This window comes from Pyrgilauda ruficollis, unplaced genomic scaffold (genome assembly GCF_017590135.1).
Source record: "Pyrgilauda ruficollis isolate IOZ18807 unplaced genomic scaffold, ASM1759013v1 scaffold8, whole genome shotgun sequence".
Classification (NCBI taxonomy): Eukaryota; Metazoa; Chordata; class Aves; order Passeriformes; family Passeridae; genus Pyrgilauda; species Pyrgilauda ruficollis.
The window spans coordinates 9,717,042-9,735,254 of record NW_024529932.1 but is presented as its reverse complement, the minus strand read 5'-3'; the positions used below and the strand labels follow the sequence as shown (position 1 = coordinate 9,735,254).

The 18,213-nt window shown below is 41.6% G+C and overlaps 1 protein-coding gene across 2 annotated transcripts; it reads right to left on the bottom strand.

The window, feature by feature from the left end:
- On the bottom strand, positions 1-16,762 carry TMEM123 (transmembrane protein 123). Of its 2 annotated transcripts, XM_041487424.1 has the most exons (6): positions 16,642-16,762; positions 11,718-11,786; positions 9,591-9,653; positions 4,522-4,713; positions 2,953-3,106; positions 1-1,811 (listed from the first exon to the last, which is right to left on the bottom strand). In XM_041487424.1, exons 1-6 carry the CDS (start codon positions 16,703-16,705, stop codon positions 1,787-1,789), a joined length of 567 nt encoding a protein of 188 aa, XP_041343358.1. In that variant the 5' UTR covers positions 16,706-16,762; the 3' UTR covers positions 1-1,786. The 2 variants fall into 2 exon arrangements, with proteins under 2 accessions (XP_041343358.1, XP_041343359.1); XM_041487425.1 differs by lacking the exon at positions 11,718-11,786 and having other exon boundaries at positions 16,642-16,751.
- Between the last annotated feature and the right edge of the window lie 1,451 nt (positions 16,763-18,213).

The following is an 18,213-nucleotide window of genomic DNA, read 5'->3' as shown; positions in this document are numbered from 1 at the left end:
TTAATAGTAACTCCAAAGATTTAATTTTATTTGTCTGTACAACAGAGGTGAGACAATCCCAGTAACTGAGTTGCACTTAACTATCTTAATTTCTACAAAGTAAGGAATTACAGTTCTATGAAAGAATTGTTTCCATAACTCTTCAAGTCAAATCCAGTAATATTCCACCAAACAAAACAATTAACAAAAAATACAAAAGTTACTTCAGATCACTCTCTCTCCCCTGACCCTCAAATGCAGTAAAAAAATGAAACAGCCCTGTTACCCCCTTTTCAGGTGAGTAGCTAGTAAGATGACTCATGAGTCATGGTTTGCTATGCCTTGCAAACAGTTTTACTTATTCCATGTGAAAAAGGAAAAACCCCCATATAGCCACTTTAACATTGCATGTCGGAATAAACTATTGCTTAAGAAAATAATCGGTTCCAGAGTAGTTACATTTTCCCTGATGAGTTGTTCCCCAGCCCCCAACAGACCTGTGTGCAGTTCCCTCTGTGACTTTCCTCACCTGTCACCATCTCCCCTGTGCCCAGCATGAGGGACTGGTGCCAGCAGTAACCAGGACAGTCAAACCCCACACACCAACCCTCTTCACTGGGGACGGGTCTACAAGTGAAGCCTGAGCAAGACTGAACAATCATTCAGTGACTTAAAGAGACACAGGCCTGTGTTTCCTGATCCTTGTCCTAGTTTTCCTTACAGGAGTGTAAGTCAGGACACCAACTACCGAAGACAGCAGATTTACCTTAGTGGACCTGCAGAAGTGACATGGGAACAGCACCAACCGTCCTGCACAGGACCCCAAAAGCACATGAGCCTTCAGCTAAAGGTGTGCTTAGAGATGTCCCAGTGCCTTCGGCTGGGCTTTTGACCAGAACTCTGTACATCTGTGCAGCAGGACCAAGTTCTGAAAACAGCTGTAAAAATGCAGTTTATAGTCTGCTAAAATGCTGTCTTATAGGTTTTCCCTTCTCTATATAACTTTGAATGATTATCAAATGCTGCTAAAACACTGCAGACAGCTTCGTAATAATAAAAACCAAGAGCTAAGTGATTGCTACCTTCAAATTAAAGCAAATTTTAGAATTTTTTTAACATTTATAATGGCAAAATTACTTTTCTCCATTTGCATTAAATCTTCAGTTGCATGAGCTTCATTACAGCCTGATAGAAAAAAAAGCAGCTTGTAGAGAAAAGGGTTATGGATGGATACTTCCATTCTGTCCATGTTTCCTGCAGCTACTCTCCTTATACAGCCTATTAAGGAAAGCATCTGCAGCTCACTCACAATCTAATGCCTGACATTTAGAGTACTCATTATCACTTTCTATACAGTTATCTAACCACAACTCCTTTGAAGCCTATTAAAAATTAACTGAGTTGTTCAAAACCTGAAATTTCTACACTAAAGTTCACATCAAACTTCAAAATAAATACAATTTAATACAAAATTTTAGAAAAAAACCCTGAACTTACTTAGAATTGCACTGATGCAATTGCCTGTGCTAGTAATTAGCTATTTCAGAGAGCTGTGTGTGTACCTTAAAATGACTCAATATGTGATTTTCTCTAAATCTGGTTACAAGTACTGGAAAAAGAAAATACTGTCTCTACAAAGTGCTGAGTTCCTCTCACAAGACCCAACGTAAAAAATCAGGACATTTAAAAGCTCAACATTTTGCAGGATAACACCCAAGACAGATAATCTTTATGAAAGAAACTCTTTCAGAAGATACAACAGGTGTGACAGGGTGGGTTTCCAACACTGTCGTCTCTGAAGTCTGCTTTAAATGATGGCATCGTGTTCATCACTGTAACAGAAACACAGTAATTAATGTTCTGCACTACAAGCAACAGTCCACATGAGAAAGAGCCACCCAGATGCTGCTGAGAAGGTTATTTTGTGAGCAGAGGACGCCTTGCTAGGAAGGAGTAAGGACACACTGATCTGGGAATTACAGTACTCTCTGAGCCAAGCCTGACATTAGTGGAACAGTTTTGTTTTGTCAACACTCCTCCAGCCTCACTGGCCTCATTAACACCTTGTCTTTCACGTGTCATTCATGTATTCTTACATCAGCTGCTGCTCAGGCCCGTTTACCATATCTGTCTTACTTATAACCAGTAGTAAAGTTAATCAAAGCCACTGCACAAGCTCAGCAGCAAGTCCCCTTTGTTTTGAAGATGCTGTTGATGTGAATTTTACAATACCCATTCACAAACACCACTTTGGGTGAAGGTGCAGCAGGGACTGGCTTTGTTCCATGACCAGTAAGGAGGAGTCAAGATGGAGAGAAAAAAAAGCCTGAACACCAGTATCCCAACACTCTTTTAGTGTCATCCATCTCAGTCAAGAAGCTTGTTTTAACTGAGGCAATGTCATTAGATATCATCTCAGTTAAAACAAGCTTCTTGACTGAGATGGATGATACTAAAGAAGTAAAGGAAAAGAAAAGCAACCTAGTTCTTAAACTAAATGTAGGTGAGTCCTGAAGCCTGGAGTAGAGCTGAGCATAAAAAGCAAGTGAGATGGTAAGATAAGAAATTGGTAAAGGTAAGAAACTTTGATTAGAATTTGCTATATATTCATGGCAAGGGAGAGGAAAACATGAAAGAATGAACAGACAGAGTCTAGGAGAAAAAAGAAATCTTGCAAATTGCAGAAAGTTTCAATGAAATGTTAACTATTCATGGACTAGCTAAAAGACAAGGATACTTTTAAAATGAATAGAATTGTTTTATATAATAGATCAGAGGAAAAAACACACAGAAGAGAGAGAGAATACTAATGAGGAATGGCAGAAGTGGTGAAAGACAAAACATCAGACTTAAATCACTTAATGATATTAACATAATGTACATTAAACAAATGTATCATTCTACCCATTTGGTTTTCCTTTTCCCCCTCAAGAAAGTAATAAATGGCCAAGGGACAAGCCCTTGGGAACTTACATGGTTCTGTACTGAATGCCTCTTCTAGAGTGGTAAGTTTTGCATCCAATGTAAAGAATGACTAGGACTCCAAGAGTCAGCACAATGCCACCTACAAAACTGCCCACATCAAATCTGGAGGTTCTGACTATGACAGCCTCTGATTTTGATGTGGCTGAAAAGAAGAAAACAAAAGGCACATTTTACAGAGCTTGCAAAATTATGTTTTGAGGGACTACTCTACATCCTGCCCTCACTACTGATTTATCACCTAAATATCCAATCAGACAAATTTAACCAACATCAACTGACAAGATACAAGCCAAGCACATAAACATAAGGCTCTGGTTTTAAGTGCCATATTCTAGTGACATGGGCACAGCTGATCCAACTGCTTGCTGTCTCTGAAAGACCAACTGCTCCTTCTCTCCACCTCCCTTTTTTCCCCCCTCTTTTCTCCCCGCCTTCTACACATGGAGCTCCTGCCCTTCTTAGGCCAGTTCTAGTGTTTTTCATACCCTCCATGAGCCAATTTAACTCACTAAGGTGGCCTGAAATGAACCCAAGCATAAAAGGAAGCTGCTTTCATTCAGATGAGCATACTGAGCCATCCTGCAAGAGGGGGTCTGACAGCCTCTAAGTCTGTCAGTGTAGTGGGAGCAGAACACCTGGTGGCAATGAGCTGTTGGGATTGCTTTACCTTGTCTCATGGAATTGTACCCTCACAGTCCCAAGTGAGATCAGCTCTGCAGCCCGACACAAACATTGACACAGACAACATGGCCTCAGATAAGCCATAGCTGTTTCACTGCTAGAACTGGTTACATCTGCTACAAACCCACCTAAAGACCAGTCTGTGCCCAGTTCTGTTTGTACTTGCTACACACCGTGTTACATGATCAAGTTCTTTTGGCGACACCTTCACCCACCCAATGATGCTTCACTGATATGTGAGCACTCCTGATGTGTTCAGAAGTGCAAGCATGAAGTGATGGGAACACAGCCAAGTGCAAGGAAATACTGAATTCTGCACTCACTGTTTTTGTATTACCAGGTACAGTTAAACTGTATTTGACAACTTTTACATAAGGGGTGACTCATGCAAAGTCATGCTCTACTGTTAGGGTAACATTCATTACATTGCTAACAGAACTCAGTCTTTTTACCAAGCCAGTAGACATATTTTGAGATACAGGTCAGCTGTGAAAAAGGAAGTATTAGAGATGAGTTCAAATAAACTGCAGAAAAGAGAGCTGAACAAACACAGAAGCTGTATTCAAAACCAAGGCTTTCTCCTTTGCATTGCTGATCTCCTTGCTGGTGGCTGCTGGATAAGACCACTTGCACTTTTTTTCCTTTCCCTAAATCCGTCAGACTTCTCAGGTTAAGTGAGTTTTAAGTTAAGTGGAGTGCTCAGAGCAACATTATTGTATCCAGCTTAGTAATGAATTCCCACTTTAGTCTTGTTTTTTAGCATGCAAATGCCTTCTATCTTCTTTTTTTTTTTGACACTGCTGTAAACCAAACTGTTCTACAACCCATGTGAACGTCCATCCAAGCCTTTATGAGCTTCCTGAGCTGCGAACTCACCTGTTACAGAAGCGGAGGAAGTCTTAGAAGTGGTCACCGCTGTAACGTTGGCTTGTGGCGATGTGACTGGCGAGGCTGTGGTGGGTGCTGCCGTCTGGTTGGTTTTGGTGGGCTCAGTTGTCAGGATCACAGATGTGGTGGTGCTGTTGGGCTGACTGGTACTGGTCAGATTGGTAGTACTGCTGGACACACCTGGAAATTTTTGGGATACCACGCAGAAAAATTAATGAAAATAAACAATGGCACACTCATTAAGTAAGACCACATTTATCATGCCCAAACAGAATGACAGAGTAACAATGAAAATGCCATTGCATGGTATCCAGGCTTGCATACAGACATATCTTTGGGAAGATCTAACTTCTGATTTCTGGGCCTCAATGTCAAGAATTCTTTAAAGGCTATAAAGAAAACCTGGACAATATATGATGCCTTTTAGGTGAGTCAGCTTTTTTTTTTTTTTGGCAAGAACCCAGTCCCATAGAATCATGCCTAACTGACAAGATGTTAAAATGCAATAAAATTCTGGATCAATAGTTACTTTTGATTTGAAGTGTCTACATTTTCAGGCAACAAAGCTTTTCTTATAAGAACAGGGTCTGCATGAAAACACCACCCTCAAACTTTAGTAATGATTTGATCTTTCATTTGCTTTTGAACAAAACACTAGCATTACTAGGGTTCCATATACATTAAAATATACCACAGAGAATTCTAAATTTATGTGGTAAGGATAAAACATGATAAAATTTCAACTAAAGTAAAAGTACTGCTTAAGTAATTTAGTCTTGCCAAGGTTAAAACAAAGGCTGGAATGCTTTTTCTCAAGTTTCACTGACGTAGTGTCTTTACTTTTACCTTACACTTCCCCTTCCCTCCTCAGAAAACACAAATGAACTGTTCAGAATAAAAATACCATTATACAAAACTCAAGAATAATAGAAATTACTATTTATAGCAAAATCCTTAGAACTTGCATGGAAGGAAGCCAGATAGAATGATTTTAAGACAATTACTTATTTTTCTAAGAAGGAACTAACAAGAAACATGAGTCTATTATGCAACAAAATATTTCTCTAAGCAGACAGTAGTATGCAAATAGCTTTTATGTATGAAAGAATTCTAGAGAGAAACAGCTCCTTTGCAGCTTTCTTGTTCTTCTGTATTGTTTCTATAGCTTCTCACAAGATGGTCTCATGTTACACCCCTCAAAGCTTTTCAACATGGAATTTCAAATATCTAAATATATCCATGTTTTCTTGAAATTGTCTAAAATTAGAAAAATTGGAGGATAGTTTCATCTCAGTTCAATACTCAATTTCTGCCGTTTGTTTATACAGCATTTAAAATGCTTCTGTAGAACAAAATTGTTGTTGTGTAAAACATGAAGAACTACATAGAAAACTGTGTCTTTGCCAAGATTTAGGTATCACAGCTTCCAGTGCTGATATAAGCACCAAAAACTTTAAAAACTCATCGATATAACAATGTAAACATGCAGAAAGTAACTAGCCTACACAACACTTTTGAGACATTTAGCATTAAAAAAACCTGAAATACCAAAAGAGAGGCTCCTTTGTAAATGTTATTTGTTTTCCTGTTCTTTAATGTTGCAACTGTATTGTGCAATAAACCCAGAAAACCCTCTGAAATGAGCATTCATTGAGGTGGACCAATTGGAACACTATATTCATTTGCTTACCTTGTTACAATTATGAAAATTCAGCTCCTCTATGAAGCATGCATAAAATACATCAGATAAAATTCAGGGCACGTTTTAATACTGACAGGTCAAACTCCCCAAAGGCACAATGATCCATAAATATCAAATGATTCCTCATTGTAGGAAGCAAGCTGAGACATTTAGCATTAAAAAAAACTGAAATACCAAGAGAGGCTCCTTTGTAAATGTTATTTGTTTTCCTGTTCTTTAATGTTGCAACTGTATTGTGCAATAAACCCAGAAAACCCTCTGAAATGAGCATTCATTGAGGTGGACCAATTGGAACACTATATTCATTTGCTTACCTTGTTACAATTATGAAAATTCAGCTCCTCTATGAAGCATGCATAAAATACATCAGATAAAATTCAGGGCACGTTTTAATACTGACAGGTCAAACTCCCCAAAGGCACAATGATCCATAAATATCAAATGATTCCTCATTGTAGGAAGCAAGCAAGGAAATGTCTACATGGAAACCATCTACAGTTACATGACATGAAACCACACCTGGTAAATACATTCTTAATGTAAGTGATACCAAGAAAGGACCAATGTGGATGCAAGTGTCAAGCAGTCCTCTGTGGGTTGTTTTTGAACTGAGATTTCTAAATGTCAAAGAGCCTTCTGTTTCTGAGCAATACAATGGCTAACTGTTAGAAGCGTAACATTATAAAATGACGTTACACGAAGTTGTTACTCATTCCATGGGTATTAAATTACCCTACGGAACACATGAGTCATGATGAAAAAAATCCAAACATTTGCATATTACTTTTCCCCCCTCTCTTTTCTAGTAGCAATCCTTTTTTTTTTTTTTTTTACTTAATCAAGATTACAGCCCTTGGTGATGTAACTTTAACAGTATAATATCTCTAACCTCTAGACCTGTCTTTCATGATGTATTTAGCATCAGTCATTTCAAAACATCATTGGGAGGCTATCTGAGGCAGCTGGAGGATTTGGGAAGCTGACATGAATCAGGCATGAATCTGTTCTTCTCCATCTTTGAAATATCTTACCTGTACTATTTTACAAACAGAGTGAAGATGAAAGAATATTTGCTAGCAACATCTGTCCTTTTATCTTTCATTTTCCTACTTACTTTTCCCCCAAAAGACCAGCTGGGCTTCATCGAACACTGCACTAAACAAACCCTGACTGCCTGAGTTATTTTTTATTATTTAAAAAGGATGCATGCCAGTAATACAGTTCAGGTTTATGATGCTTTGTTTTTAAGAAACAAGTACTTTACATACCTTGCTACCTGTGTCCAAGTATTAAATAGTTGTGCTATAATCAAAAATTAAATATATATATATACATAGCATATAGATAAGAATCCTCAGAGCACTAAAGGAGTAGTAGCATGTGCTGCTAACTCAACAAGAATGAGCACAAAACTCAAATTGTGTAAGCACTGTGCTAACGTGCAAGATTATTATGGAATGCCCTTCCTAAAATAAATACTTTCTCTTGCATGGAAAATGATTGAATGAAACAGACTTTAGGCTCCTTCATGAAGAGCTTCCTTCCTCCCCCTCCTCCCCTGAAAAAATAACAGCAGAGACTTTAAGCAAAATTAAGTAAGTACATATACCCACTAGTCTTTAATCTGAAGAGGCTGAGACAGATAATCAAAATTCATGAACATTCTATTAAAATCTATGACATTTCTAATGAGAAGAAAAAAAAAAAAAAAAAGACAAAAGAATGGGAATTGCCAAACCTTGCAAAGCAAGGCACAGCTATCTGTTAGCTTTATCCTGTGCCTAGCACTAAAAGGCTCAGGCCTCTGTTTTAGTGTTACTATCCAAAACTAGTAAAACTCAGAGCTCTCCAAGAAACCTGCAAGGGCTGGAGCAGAAGTCAGAAGGAGCACAGGTTGGGTGAAACACTGTGGCTTCACACACTTAGGGGATGGCCGTAACACACCAAGGAAATTAAAGAAATCTCTGGACTTTCCAAGTTAGACATGCTTGAACTGCTATACTGCAGGCAATGGAATGAGACACTGCACCACCTGCTTGCTATCAAAAGGAAGGTCTTTGCAAAGACCTTTGGGCTTTTTCTTTCTTCCAGTGAGTATTTTATACTTAAATGAAAATAACAAGAAACTTCTGAGTGTGTTAGCTCAGAGCTTATCTGGAAATTACAGAGACAAAATATGAGTTGTACTAGAAATGAAATGACATAGCTGAGACTTTATGATCAGCATAAAACTCCACAAATACACAAAGCATCTTAAGGAGACACAACATTTCTGCTCTGCTTTCACATGGCTCTTAACACAAAGGAGCCCCAGTTTCTAGCTTCTCTCAAATGCAATATTCTATCTGTGCACCACAGCCTGAACAACTGCATGGCATTAACTCTTATCCAGTCCTTACTAATGCAGTGAAATCTGTGCCAAGTTTTTTAGGTTTCCCTTTTTTACTTACTTACAGTTGTTTTGGCAGGTTGTGAAGGAAATACAGTAGTGCTAGAACAACGAAAACACACTCATGACAAATTGTTCCACTTGACTGATACTGGCTTAAATGGCACTATTTTGCTATGAGCTCTCTAAGGATTATTTTCTATGGTATTAGGTGCCATGAGGTTGTAGTGAGGTGAGCGTCAGTCTCTTCAACCATGTATCAAATGAAAGGACAAGAGGAAATGGCTTCAAGTTGTGCCAGGGGATATTAGAAAAAAAAAGAGTGGTTAGGCATTGAATAAGTTGCCCAGGGAGCTGGTGGAGTCACCATCCCTGAAAGCGTCCAAGAGAAGCCTGGATGTGGCACATGGGGATATGGTTTAGGGGTGATTGAGGTGGTGCTACGCTGACAGCTGGACAGATGATCTTGAAGCTCTTCTCCAACCTTGATGATCCTGCGATTCTGTGAGTCTTAAGTAAAAGGAAATGGAGTCCTACTCTTGAAACTCAAGCTCCCAGGATTTCAATATACCCTAAATCTGTTCATTGTGAAATAACATTACACAGATATGCACTGTTTGCATAACAACCTATTCATCTTTACTTCATGAAAATGGAAGAAGCTTGCTTAAAGATGAAGAATAAACATCAAAAAACCCCAATTTCTTTCAATTCTTCCTTGAAGTTAAATTTTGATTCCTGTATTTAAATGGCAACACAAATATAATTACTGATGAAGTACGGTACCTAAATTTGAGAAACAATATAGCTTCTTTTCAGTGTTGTTTTACATATTGCTTCCCAGCCTTAAAACGGTAACACTTGTCTCAAATACCCACTTTTGATGACCTGTTCTTTAGAATTTGGTATGATCAGGGTTAGGTTTGGAACTAACTTCTAGGTTCACAGTAATGAACAGATACATACCTCCTGCAGATGTTGCTGTAGATTGTGTGGATGATGCAGTGGCATTGGGTGAACTGCTATTGTCTTCAGGGGAAAAAAAGGCAACAAGAAAATCAGTATTATTCATTTTAATTTTAACACACTATAATTAAGGTACCCACAACACAATACTGTCCTCAGGGACTGTGCCTGGAGACTACAATTGGGAACACAGCGGAGAGCAGCCCATCCCAAAGCAGATGGTTTTTACTCTTCTGCAAAATGCTTCCAGATCTCAGTGCAGCAAGAACACAGTTAACACTGTATGCACAGCAGTGCCCAAATAGCTTGCATCTAGTTCTTTACACATCCTCTGTTTGCTACCTTCCACTTCTGTGTCATGTTTTCTTCCATTTGCTGTAAAATAGCCATACTGTCACTAATTTTCTTAACTTACTTATGCACTATGAGGGAAAGCAGCTTTGCATTTTTATTCCTCTATTTCAGTTCCATTTCTGTCCCCACATCTTTTTTTTCATTTTGTTGCATCTCTGCTGCAAACTGGGAAGACACTGGGAATATACTGCAGTCAAGTAGGGGCAGGCAGATACTCTGAGAAACATCTAACTGCCTATTTCAGTTCTCCACACAGAAAAAGTCCCAAGAATGTACCTGTTTCCAGACATAAAACACAATCCAGTCTTAGTGTTTTTGTCTTTCTCTCCTTTGTTTCACTTCTCCTTTTCCAGTTCTCTTTTTCTTGTCCCTCCTTCCTCCTTATGGTCCTCCTTCCTACTTCTAGGCTTCTCAGGCACCCTCCCACTCACTTCTTTCCACATTGCTGCATCCCTCTTTTGTATTTCTCATGGATTAAGTGTCCCTTCCTCCTGGCAAAGATCTACTGGGCTGTTCCTGGGAGTGTCACTGCCCATACCTTCCTCCCTTCATTCTGCACTGTTGTGAATGCCCATTCTGTGGTCATTCATTTCTCTGAAGTAAGTCATCCTTTACAGCACCTTCCCACTCTGGCAGGCTTATGTGCCTTGCAGCAGCTCTGCTGCTTTTCAGCATGGCTGAAGAACAAAGCATATAACCTCAGAGATTAAGAGGAGAGCAACAGAGCTACTGCAATCAAGAAGCAGACCTGCACCTATTTCCTCTGAATGGATCTGCTGTTCTTACCACTGGAGAAGTCTAGTCTAAAACTCTTTGCAATCGCATACATTACGAGCAAGGTCAGGTTAAGAACAAATGCACCAAATTTATAGCTTCATACCAAAAAATGGTATGGGGGGTGTAAATTACAGAGGCCATTACTTTGCTTTTGGTATAATCACAGCCAAGTAGCCACACTGTGTACTGCACAATCAACCCTTATACTGTCCCTTAACTGGGACATTAAGTTGCAGATTTAATTGCCTTTGAGAAAGGGTCTGTGATTGTACAATTACAAACACATTCTTTCTTGCATATTTTGCCTTTTATCCTAGCGTAAGCCCTGGATATGCCTGGGGTGAAATCTTTTCCACACAGGCCCAACACTGTAACCAGAACACATCTTTCAGTTTTCCCCAGGTTCTAAGTGCTTACTTTGGCAACCCTGGGACAGCTCTGGATGTGGACTGCATGTTCATACAGGTGAAAAGAAGCCACATCTACTGCCTGGAATTTGGGTGTGAGTCAGTATTGCAAATAACACAAGACAGAGTGAGTTAATGAGCAGAGTATTGCTGGCCAACAGCAAATGAGATGACTGAAGCAGTACAGGGCAAAAATGACTAAAATGAAAAAATGCCTTGCCTTTATCTGAAGATCACTGAATTCTAACCTAGCAGACTTCTTGGTTCTCCTTTTAACTGTAAACTGACATTGCCAGGTGTTTCTAGTTCTATACACAACGTTTTCCCATTTTACTTCTCCTCTCTCTGTTGCTCTGGGGTACCCAAGGATAAGAGAATTTAATTAAGTTTTACCATTCCCCTTAAACATCTTTAGTTGTCCCAGAATAGGTGTGGCAATCAGGGTATCTCCCTTCTGCCCTACAGCTGCTCACAATTCAATAAAATAAAATAAAGGGCAAACGATTAAAGACAGTTTAAGGCACACAATAATACATATTGCTTTTCTTAATCTACTGAGGAACAGCAACAGAAATGTCAAAAGTATTACCTGGCAACCTACTGCCTGGAATCGGAGTAGTGCTGTTCACATCATCAGAGCTGTTTGTGTATTCATTACCTACATTAGAAAACACAAGAATAGTAAGAACGTTCTAGGTGGAAGAAGAAAAAAAGGTGCAGCATCTGCCACTTGCTTTGAGCATATAAATGACTAATTTACCATGGACAGGAGTCAGTCATGATGATGACATAAAAGCATGTTAGCACAACAGCCTGCTTCAAGTGCATTAAAAGTGACATCATTTATACTACCCAACCACCAAATGAACTGAAACTCCTCCCATCCTATCTTTTCCATCATCCCCATCCCAAGTTTTCATTTTCCTTGAGATGAAATGAGACCAAAAGAGGCAAAAAATCAGGCACTTTCCTTCAATAATAACATCTGACCTACGTCACCCACAGCAGAAGAGAAAGAACTTCTCACTTATATCTCTTCCTGTGAAGTGTGGCAGGCCTTTTCAGGCAGATAGATGTTTCTCTGGCCCTAAATGGACAACATGATAACACAATTAGCTCCACTATGGAGTTACATTATCCAGTTTGGGACTAAGGGCATGTTAATGCATCCACCGAGCATTTGGCAGGTGGGGAAATGGCACTGAGAATGACTACACCTCCAAAGAAGTGATAAAATTTAAACATAAACCAGAGAATGCATAAACTGACATTCACACGCATACAAGAGTGTGTATAAGTTGTGGACTCTGCCTTTGACAAGCAGTTTAGTTTTGATCACCTAATACTGTGTAAAAGACAAGCAAATAACCTGAACTGATTATCACAGAAATAGGGCATTTTCTTCATGGTTACAAAACCTTAGTCAAGGTCTCAAAATGGTGAAGTTTCCAAATACAAATGGAAAATAACTCATTGTATCTCATCCCTACAATATCAAGACCAAGGGCAGCACTGCAAAGTATGTTACAATGTTTAATTAGGGAGATTAAAGAAAACAAACAAAGGATGGGACACTGCTAAACTAAGCTTCCCCAGGGAGGATCCAATCCTGCAAAAACTGTTCTGTATCACAGCAAGTTCCTCCACATTAAACAATGATCTGATTGGGAAAGCTAAGCCACCACAAAACTGACATTACATCCTTCTTCAACAGCACACAATGTTTTTTTCTGCAGAGAAATTTTTTAACCAGAAGAAAGGGTTCAGTATATTACTGGGTGAAAGAGAGGGGCAGGAAATAGAGGTGGAAGTAAAGGCAGGACTGTATTAGTTTAGTTTAGTTATTAGTTTAGTTCAGATCAGCTTGGACTGCACACCTTGAAATATGTCAAGGACCTTATCCAGCTTAAAAGATGCTTATTTTTTCTTTTGCTTCTTAAACAAACCCAAACACTGGTAAGTTTCTTAGCCTGAATAACATGCATTGGCTTCAGAATACAAATACTCCTTAAACGGGGTTTTGCATAAACATATTCCACTATTGGAATTCCATTATTGGAACACATGGCAGTGAATGGGACAAGGGAGAAAAAAGAACATCTTAAAATGATACTATTCCCTAAGTGTTCTCTAGCCTGAGACTGTGCCTTTGAATTTGAAACTGCATATATCACTGCAGTGGCAAGAAGGAGATTTCAAATGGAGGAAGAAAGGACTCCTGGGTTAAGCAAGGCAAAAAGCACCACAGCTTTTACGCAGTGTTAGCTCTGACAAGTAGAACCTCTCATCCCAGACCACAGGCTTCACAGTTCAAGTGTCTCAAAGCAAAACAGGGAGGGGTTCTGGCCTTCTCCAGGAAGCAGAAGTGCAAGGGTTAGAAATCCACACTGACCCAGGTGTAGACACACATGGCTAGCACAGGAAGGAAGGGGGGAGAGAGCCAGCAACCAGCTGCAGCATCCTGTGCATGAGCAGAGCTCTTGGGTCACAGCATCAGCTGCAACATCAGGCCTAGGAATGTTAAGCAGAGAAACTCTGTGCTGAGGTTTACTCTACCTGTGACCCAGAAGAGAGGGGACAGAAAGAAAGGATCTCTTGTTTTCACTTTTCACGATGAAAAGGAACCAACACAAGGATATACCCAACTTAAAGCTGGATCAGAGCACCACATACCGGAAAAGGACAGAGATGTGGGATCAACATAATTTTTGTCCAACAACCCTGTTCTGCTCTGTTTAAGATCAGGCACAGATACAGCTAAAAAAACACAGACCTGTGGCTGGCTGGGGTGTATCTGAAGGCAAGTGTGTTTCCTGTGAAAGCCCCTGTCAGAATCTGGCATTTTGAGTGCTTTCAGGGCCTCTTGTTGTTTGGCTGCTCTAGTGAGTCAAAAGTCACAAACTGGAGATAATTTGGATATGCAAACTTTCAAAAGGGCAAAATCAGTCCACTTATTCCAGTTTCATAGCTGGAAGTGGGAGACTGAAGATTTGTCCTTGTGTGTGAAACAAATACATACAGGGTGAGTGACAGGAATAGCTCTGATACCTGCTAAGAATGAAAAGGACAGGATGTTAAACGGATCGGATTTTGCCAGGTTCTGCAAAAATCAACAGATTCTTTGGAATCTGTAGTCTCCAGCTTAGACACATACCAAATTACTATCTCCATAGCTGAACCCTAGTAGAAGGAACCTACACAAATGAATGCCAATAGTCAGTCAACTACCTGCATATGACAAAGGTCAATTTTTTCACTCCAATAGTCACATAAAAGATAAGTTTATTTCTAAGGACTCACACACTTTATGTCTAGTGTAGCTAAACTTTATGCTGCAGAAAATGCTGGTATATTAAACTCTCATTTTTACTAAGCACAGCTTTATGTATTCATTTTGGAGACATGGCAAAAGTCATACATAAAACTCTCTGGGCATTTTCTCTTTTCAAGCTTAATGCATAGCAGGCACAGTGGGGAGTTTCATGCCCAAATCATTCTGCTGTTGTTGGTTTGAAACCCCAAAAGTACAGAAGCACTGACAATGTGCAGTCCATCAGAAAGATCACCCACTTGCTCAGTAATCTCTCAGGTATCCAGATGAGGAAGAGCTGGGGTGCTGGAACAGTTAAAGCAGAGATCTTAGAGCAATACGAATGTAACCTCTTCTAAGAGAAGATGATACACTAAAATCAAAATATCATGCCTGTTTTCAGGCATGGAGGATGCTGCCGCTGCTGCTGATTTTTTTACTGTGAGTAGTTTTGTATACAAGTAAGCTCTTGGAAGCTGTCACTAGCTATCTTTTCTCAACACAACGGGAAGGGGGTGGGGGCCACTTCCTGACAGGGAAAGGGGATTCCCCTTACTCAGGTACCAGGGAGCCAGATGGATTTTACATAATAGTGGGAAGGATTTTTAGTAAACCATATTATTTTGGTTAAATAACACTTCTTCCACTGACTTGACTAACACATAGAAATAAAACTGTCCAGCAGAGTAAAACAGCAGCATTACATTGAAATAACCAGTCTGCACAAAAATATTAACTGGAGTGAGACACATCTGCCACTTTCACTTTTTGCATATTGGAGTATTTTATGGGGTTCACACTTCCTGCTGTAGTGTTGATTAGATAATCACAAATGTCTGCTGAAATCAACACAAGTCTCAGCAGTACTTTCTGGAAGTTTCTAAGTGGCTAAAGGTAGGGGAAAAAAAAAAAAAAGCTGTTTCAACAGATACATTAAACTGAGCCTTAAAAGGGCACAACTTCTTTCAACATATCATAACTGAGCTCCGGAGGAAGCTCACATACAGAGGAAGGACTACAACTGAGTTTGAGGAGTTACATGAGAGCACCCCTGCCCCAGGAGACAGCAGTGACTTTATTTCGAGTTAAAACACCACATGCACTCAGGAAGCAGCATGACAGAAGACAGATCAATGCAACCTTGTACCACGGGAAATGACAGGCTATTGTTGTTAAATGGAGGCCATAAGATCTTAGCAAAGCAACAAACAGTTACCTGTTAACTCCTTTTAAAAAGAACTTACCCTTCTTTTTGGAAGGGTAACTATAAAGCTGCTTACATTCCTCATTCCATTTTTTAAAAATCACTTTATAATACAACTTCACCAGATTAAACAACAGCACATTAACACTGCTGGACTGAGATTCCCCGGCAGTATTTACAGCAGGTTAATTCTAGTACCCAGCACTTTTTGGCTTCTTTACTTTGGAAAACTGTGTGGCACCGTATGGGACACTTCAGTCTTCCGAAAAGGCAACTCCGACAGCTCAGACCTGTATGTTTCTGGGTTTATTTGAGTGCCTGTCAACGCTGATCCCCTGACTGTGGTGTTCTGAGCACAAGGCTGCGCATTTGCTAGAACCGGCCACTCCAAGGGGCACTGCTGCGAGCGCCTGCCAGCAGCGCGACAAAGCGCAGCGGCCGTGCCATCCGCACCGCCACATGAGCCCGAAGCCCCTCGCCCCAAGCACACACAGCCTCAGAGGGAGCAGGGAGCGGCCCTTCCCAGCCCGGCCCTGCCGGGGGCTCCCGGGACACTCCGGCTCCCGGGGCGGAGCCGCAGCCAAGCCGCGCCCGCGCATCCCTGCGGGCGTGCGCACCGCAACCCAAACGCGCCTCGGGGGGTTCTTCTGTCGTTGTTGTTTCTGCTTAACAAACATCCCCAGTGTTTCCCCCTCCTCCTCCCCGTTTCTGTCACAGCTCCCGGACACGCCGGCCAGGCCACCTCGGCTCCCGCTCGGGAGCAGAGCGCCAGTGACCGCCGTCCCGTCCCGTCCCGCTGCCGCGCCCCGGGGCGCTGGGGGGCAGCCAGGGCGCAGCCCCGGCCCCGCTCCGGCCGCCAGCGGCGGGACGAGGCCTGGGTGGGCCCAGCGGAGTTGTGGCGGCAGCCGCCAGGCAGAGCGGCTGCGAGGGGAGCAGGGCCAGCACCTCCGCCCGCCCCGCCCGGCCCGGCCCGGCCCGTCCCCCGCGGGCGCTACTCACGGGTGCCGCGGGCGAGCAGCAGCAGCGCCCACAGAGCGCAGGACGCGCCGCCGAGGAGCCGCATGGCCGCAGACGGGCCGCCGGAGCTCGCCGGGCGCGGTCCGTGCTGCCGGGAGAGGGGCGGGCCGGGGCGGGCCCGCGGGGCGGGGATGGGCGCGGCGAGGTGGGCTCCTCTCCCTCTCCTCCTCTCCCAGCATTTTCCGGCAGGCTGGGCGGCGAAGGGCTGCGGTACCTGTAAGGGGAGAGATGTGTGTGCTTCACCAGGTGCTACAGAGGGGACAGCCGAGTGGCGGTCTGTGAGCACCTGTGGAAACAGGGCCGAGCTCCAGGTGCGCCGCCTGCGAGCAGCTCTCTCGGCTGGTGATGTCAGGCTGTTGTCCAAATACCATCCAACAACTGCCGGCAGAGCCTCATCTCCGTGGATTTATCTTCCTTGTTAATCGTATCCACATAACCAACACCTGGATTCACTGCACACGCCTTCCCGAGGTGCCTGAAATTTCCCAATGTGCTTGGAAAATTGTGAAACCGACTACAAAGGCGATAGGGAAAAGTGAAAGGGAACAATTATGTTCAGTTCTTTCAATTTTTTCCTGAGAACTTCTAACATAAAAGTGGTGTTGGGAATTTATTTTTCAAAGGGAATTTGTCACTTTGTTCTTAAGAGTGAAAACAATTTGAAAAATATTTATCAGAGGAAATAACTATTTTTAATGTGGATAATTAAGGATCAGCAGCAAAGCCACAGTAGAATATTTGGCATGTACTACTACACTTATGTTCACTGCAGCACAGCGGTGTTCCCATGTTAAGCCACATACCTGAGCCAGAGAGGGTGAAGTGCCTCACCTGGGAGCTCACAGGCAGGTTGTGAAGCTGTACTAGGGTACTGTGTGAAACCTAGCACACTTCCAGGCAGACATGTGGCAGTCTCAGCAAGAAAGTGGTGAATAGATATTGTATTCCTCAGGCCCCTCAGTCTGCATTCAGAGAAAATAGCTGCATGCATTATACTTCCAGCATTCTCTTATGCCTTTGCTCTGCAGAGCTTCCTGTGTGGTTTTCATGACTAAGGTACCCAAGGATCGGTATGCGCCTTTTTACTGTGGATTTTCTGAGATGATCCTCCAAAGCTTTTCTTTATGATGGCTGTAGTACTAGTACCTCCAGCTAATCTAATTCCAGAAAAGCTTAGAAATACTAGTAATCCATATGTTACTAAGTATAAGGGCCTCTGGTTACAGAGGCAAAACTTAGAGTGAGAAAAACAATAGTGATTTATTAAACTAACATGCATTTAGAGGATATATCTCTATATAACATATATCCACATCTTTAACATATCTAAGTCTTTCAGCTCTTGCACAACACCAGTGAACACAAGGCTTAACCAGACTGGAAACACTTTATTTGGGAATACCCTAATTAACATTGCTTAACTTGTGTATCTGCAGGAAAAGAGTAGTTAAGATAGATGGAACAAAGAGCAGTCATGGGATTGTGGGAGATAGGAGTGTAGCTAACCTAGAAGTGATGAGTTAGCAGGCTCTGAGGCACAGTTGCACAGAATCT

Bases quoted from the DNA above. Each gene is read 5' to 3' on its own strand.
- TMEM123 (XM_041487424.1), bottom strand. From the start codon at position 16,705: ATGCGGCTCCTCGGCGGCGCGTCCTGCGCTCTGTGGGCGCTGCTGCTG. The intron at 11,787-16,641 runs GTGAGTAGCGCC...TTTCTAATGTAG, and splicing joins GCTGCTCGCCCGCGGCACCC to GTAATGAATACACAAACAGC. The intron at 3,107-4,521 runs GTGAGTTCGCAG...TCTTCTTTTCAG, and splicing joins TTCCTCCGCTTCTGTAACAG to CCACATCAAAATCAGAGGCT.